General features: G+C 38.2%; 1 protein-coding gene across 1 annotated transcript in view; it reads left to right on the top strand.

Annotated features, from left to right (window-relative positions):
* Positions 1 to 4,381, top strand: part of LOC107572915 (gastrula zinc finger protein XlCGF57.1-like) — a 38,888-nt gene extending 34,507 nt beyond the window's left edge. The window contains exon 2 of the mRNA XM_016259348.1: positions 3,333 to 4,381. Coding sequence (XP_016114834.1) covers positions 3,333 to 4,381 — 1,049 coding nt within the window. The remainder of the gene's footprint in view (positions 1 to 3,332) is intronic.
* The last annotated feature ends 1,265 nt before the right edge of the window (positions 4,382 to 5,646 follow it).

The following is a 5,646-nucleotide window of genomic DNA, read 5'->3' as shown; positions in this document are numbered from 1 at the left end:
GTGCGCTGACTCCCTCACTAGTGCGCTGACTACTGAACTAGTGCGTTGACTACTGAACTAAGGAGATGACTACAGAACTAGTGCGCTGACTCCCTCACTAGTGCGCTGACTCAGTCCAAAAGAAGTTTGCGCCCATCCATAAAAAAAAAGAAAGTATCTTACACGGCTTCGGGGGGTGAACAAAGACCTCCTGTAGCGAATCGATGCATTTTTGTAAGAAAAATATCCATATTCAAAACGTAATAATCACTTTAATCTAGCTTGCGCCAACAGTTGTACACGGACGCAGCTCCGGGCGGCTGACGTATGAGTTCAGCTTTGCGCATGCGCCGCTCAGAAATGACGCACGCGGAAGTGCAGCGGAGAGATCAAAACAAAACAACGATCAAGAATTAGAAGTACAAAACGAGGATTTGAGTTTTCGATATAAGCCAAGAGGCTTTGCTTCCTTTGATCCTGTAAACAAACATTGGTTTTCACGAGACTCACCGGCGCATGCGCAGCGCTGAACTCATACGTCATGCTCCCGGAACTGCGTCCGTGTACAACTGTTGGCACAAGCTACATTAAAGTGATTATTATGCTTTGAATATGGATAATTTTCTTACAAAAACGCATTGATTCACTACAGGAGGCCTTTGTTTACCCCCCGAAGCCGTGTGAGACACTTTATATTATTTTTATGGATGGGCGCTTTTTATTTAACTTCTTTTGGACTGATGCATGCAACACCCGCTGAGTGCCATGAAACAGCTTGAAAGATCAAAGACTTTTGAATCAGTATTTTCATGATTAAGTATGTTTGTAAACCATTTTTAATCACATAGCCTTTATTATAGCATATAATATATTTTCTGCCTCATTCTGTGATAAGAAGCCACGTCAGATCACAAAAAGAAGTTATTTCAAACACTCGACTAATGTTGTGAAGTAAAAACAAGTTATAATACAACGGGTTTAGAAAGGCTTACTGCATGTCATTACAAGGGAAGATGCTCGGCGTATGTTGCTTTTTCAAATATAAGTGGGGAGGTGTTTCCTCATCTCAGCACGTGAACTCACGGACGGACGGACGGACACACACTCACACAGAGAGAAATTCTTTTACATTGAGCACTAAACGATTGTTTGCCTTCTGCTAATTCACGCCTGCACGCTAGGTGGCGCCAACCAGCAATGCATTTTTCCTCAGATATGTATCTCGTAAATGGATTTAACATTGTCCGCTGCTCAATAAACAGCATTAAATTAAGATAAACAAAGTTCGGTTCTACACCAGACACACAAACTATGTATAATGCTTACAAGAATAGGCTACATCCTAAAATATAATTAGAAGTACAATTATCATCAAGCTACACTTGAAAATGTATTTTCTTACCCACTTTAAACCATCATCAAGTGCTTGTAATAACTTCCGATTGTGATCTATAGTTGATTTTGATTAATAAACAGACACATGCACTCTCTGTATGTTTAATAACGCTACACTGCTAATATTTGTCATAAACAACCTTTATTGCTACAAAAATACCATGAGCTGCATACAAAACACATATAGAAAATATATCGTCATAATCATATTACTTGCTTTCATTTGTCGAATTGGAGGTGTTCACTCGGCTTATTTTATGAACGGAAATTTTAGCTTAGCAATAGAATATAAAAACAACTATAACAAAAGTTGCTAGGCAACAGAGATGCACATCTTCAAACATGAAAAAAAGTAGCAAAAGCAGAAATTATACGCCGTTAGTAATGCGAAAGGTCAATTTGACCGCTTTGGCCATTCAAGGTAGATAGACTCAAAACTCTTGTGTTTTGTAATTTTAATAAATTAACATTGTAAGTAAGAAATATACATGCATTTTAAAAAAAAGTAAAGGAATTATAGTTATGTGGGGTTTATTTCTACAAAGCTATTACCATGGCGTCTACAGATATGAACAAGTTAAATTTAAGACTTTTTAAGACCTTTTTAATACCACCTTATGTGAAATTTAAGACCAAGCCTGTGATGGAAATACACATTATATTACATACGTATATGTAATATTTAACGTGTTTAAATGTAAAAACAAAACAAAACAAAATATCATCGCTGTAAAAAATTTAATTTGCTATTACGATATACAGAGAACTTTTCATATCCGCAGACAATATCCCATACAAAATATTCCCACAAAACAAAAGTGTCGCATCACCGAGCTTTATTCTGAAGCAATATTTTCATCAGTTTTCTGTCAGCTTTTACATACTTAAATCTGCATGTTTTTAATATTTACCACAGGATGTCATTCACATTTATAAAGGCCAATATTTTTTTTTTTACCTTATTAAATGTATGCGTCATCTTTTAAGTCAAATTCTTACAATTGATCAAGAAATTTAATACACTACAGGGCTGTTACCAATCAAATTAAATAATTACAAAATTACTACAGCAATAAATAATGTTATGGGATTAATGTTGTAAATAAAATTTTGAACATACAAATAAGAAATGTTGGGGGAAAATGCATACTTTTAAGCATGAGACTAAACCGACAGTAGGTGGCGGTAAGTCACTTATTTATTCAACCGATTCCTTCAAACAGCTGAATCATTCAGTAACAAAAACGCCAGTGTTGCTTGGAAATCCGTGTATCATTCGATCATTCGTTTTTTTATTTAATATTGAAAGTAGAAAAATGAGAAAACGGCTCCTTTTTTGTTTTTTCGTTTTTATCCATAAAACGAAAAACAAGAATTCAGCTTAAATTTTCGTTTTTCGTTCATGGGTGAAAAAATGAATAAACAGCTGGAATATTCGATTTCTACATGTGGGCGGGAATTAAACACCCCTTTAAACACAAGATCAAACCGTGCCGTCATCAGTTCTTCTGCAGTATCACGCAGCAGAATAATAGTCCTCCACTGCTGCAGTTGTATGGATTCTTGACACATTTTATCAATTTCATATTTTTCTCAACTTGTCAACTTTCATCTACTTGTCATTCAATCTTCTTAATTCCAGGTATAGACGGGGCCTTGGTGTATTTATTCAATAGACAAAACAATGATTTACGCAGTAAATTAGTTTGAATCATTTACTTTAATGTAGTTGAAACTTTATTCCCTCCAAGACTACTTGTCTCCTTTCTTAAACTTTACTTTCTCCATTGCCACAGCATCTTATTTTGTCAGAGCCAATGAAGCTCCCCTCTTGTCCAATGCTTACACACTGACACAGCCAAATCTGTTCACGGCCGTTCATCAAGACTGCATGTGAAATTTCACGGGTGAAATTGTGACACTGGGGTTAATTTTTATTTGTCTTTTTTTCACCTTAGACTCGATGGCACTGAAAATTAAAAGTCAAGAACTCAATGAAGTTGAAGAGAAAAATCAGTGTGAGATGCTCCATGATTTCATGACGGGTGAAAAACCCATACAGACTGAAAAGATTTCCTCACGAAAAAGAGCTCAGAAGACCAAACCTAACAGTTCTAATCGAACACGAAAACAAAACCTTGAAATCCACAAGACTGTTCACGCTGGAGAGAAGATGTTTATATGTGATCAGTGTGGAAAGAGTTTCTCAGGCACGAAATGCCTTAAAATGCATGCAATAATTCACTCCGCAGAGAGACCTTTCATGTGCCAGCAGTGTGGAAAGACTTTCAAATTAAAGAAATACCTTACGACTCACATGAGAGTTCACACAAAAGAGAGGCCTTTCACCTGCAAACAGTGTGGAAAGAGCTTCTCACAAGAAGCACATCTGAACTCTCACTTGAAAGTTCACACTGGAGAGAAGTCGTTCACATGTGATCAGTGTGGAAAGAGGTTCACACGTAAAGGAGACCTTAATACCCACATGACTCTTCACACAGGAGTGAGACCTTACAGCTGCAAAGTGTGTGGGAAGAGTTTCTCATGCAAAGGAAATCATAACAGTCACATGAGAATTCACACTGGAGAGAAGCCCTTTATATGTGATCAGTGTGGAAAGAGTTTCCGATTTAAACCAACTCTTAGTTACCACATGACTATTCACTCGAGGGAAAACTGTTTTATATGTCATCAGTGTGGAAGGAGTTTTACAGAAAGAAATGATCTTAAGATTCATGTAACGAGTCACACTGGAGAGGAGCCCAACATGTGCCATCACTGTGGAAAGAGTTTCTCAAAGCAATATCTCCTTAAGAATCACATTAGAATTCACACTGGAGAGAAACCTTTCACCTGCAAACAGTGTGGAAAGAGTTTCGCCATTAAAGTAAACCTTCAGTGTCACATGAGAGTTCACTCTGGAGAGAAACCGTTCACCTGCCATCATTGTGGAAAGAGTTTTGGAGTTAAAGGAAACTTTAAGAGTCATTTGAGGCGTCATGTGTAAAATTTATTCTGCCATCACACTTCAAGACCTGAATTGAGTGTGTCAGATAAGGATAAGGGAGACTTACAAAATAGTATGGTGTTCTACATGTATTGTTGTTATTTTCTATTGGATTTCATGAGTTTACTTTTAATAAATGAGTTTACTTTATAATCTTCTTCTGCCTTCATCTTCATTGGACTGAAAATGTTCCCGACCATGAAAAGGAAGATGGAGATCACCTTCATTAATGTTGGTATTTTTAAAGATGGCAGGAACCTGGAGGATTATGTGGAAGAGTTTGTCACCGTCTGCCACCATGGCACCTGTGACGACCTGATCCTCATGAGCTGCTTTTCCACTGTTGGGCGGGCCAATAGCCTTGCACCTCAAGCCGCAAGCCCAAAATCAAGCTGCGTTTCCACTGTTTGGACTAGGGCTACAGCAAAACCTGGCCTTGAAGGGTTCTCCCAAAAATGAAAATTTTATTCACCCCCGAGGCATCCTAGGTGTATATGACTTTCTTCTTTCAGACGAATCCAGTCGGGAGTTATATAAAAAATTGTCCTGGCTATTCCAAGCTCTATCATTGCAGTCAGCGGGTGTTGCAGTGCTTCAGTTCAAAAGAAGTGAAATAAAAAGCGCCCATCCATTTAAAAAAAGTGTCTCTCACAGCTCTGGGTTGTGAACAAAGGCCTCCTGTAGGAAAATAACCATATTTAAAACGTAATAATCACTTTAATCTAGCTTGCGCTCACTGTTGGACACGGAAGCAGCTCCGGGCGAATGACATATGAGGTCAGCGTTTTCCTATTCACAGAGAAGAATAGGCAAATAGTCTGGTGATGTAGGTCTGTGCGCGTTTCAATACCAAGTACGCAAATTTCGGACTTGCATCCTCAGTAGTTCGGACTTCGCGAGTTCGACTCAGGAGTGTGAACTCCCGCGGACGGGACGACGCAGGTCCGGTAATTCTGCAAACAGCAGCGTACTTGATAACATCAGTCAGCTCACCTTGGCTACTGTATTTTTCCTCACTGTATTTACAAGGTGACCGTGATTTCACCAAGTACAACATGTTCCTGGATCAACATCCTTGTTGATCCTGGAACAACATTCCAATCAACCAATCAGAATTGAGGGATAACTTTTCAGGAAATATCTGTTTTAGGCTTACGATCAGGGTTAGGTGCTTCTACACCCTTGTTAATCAGCTATCATTTCACACTGATTTTAGGATAAATTATGGGTAGGGTTAGTTTTAGGGTTAGGGATTGGGTTAATCT

The sequence above is a fragment of the Sinocyclocheilus grahami genome, unplaced genomic scaffold (genome assembly GCF_001515645.1).
Source record: "Sinocyclocheilus grahami isolate Dianchi unplaced genomic scaffold, SAMN03320097.WGS_v1.1 scaffold1833.1, whole genome shotgun sequence".
NCBI lineage: Eukaryota > Metazoa > Chordata > Actinopteri > Cypriniformes > Cyprinidae > Sinocyclocheilus > Sinocyclocheilus grahami.
The sequence above is the reverse complement of the archived record's forward strand: the minus strand, read 5'-3'. Positions and strand labels throughout refer to the sequence as shown.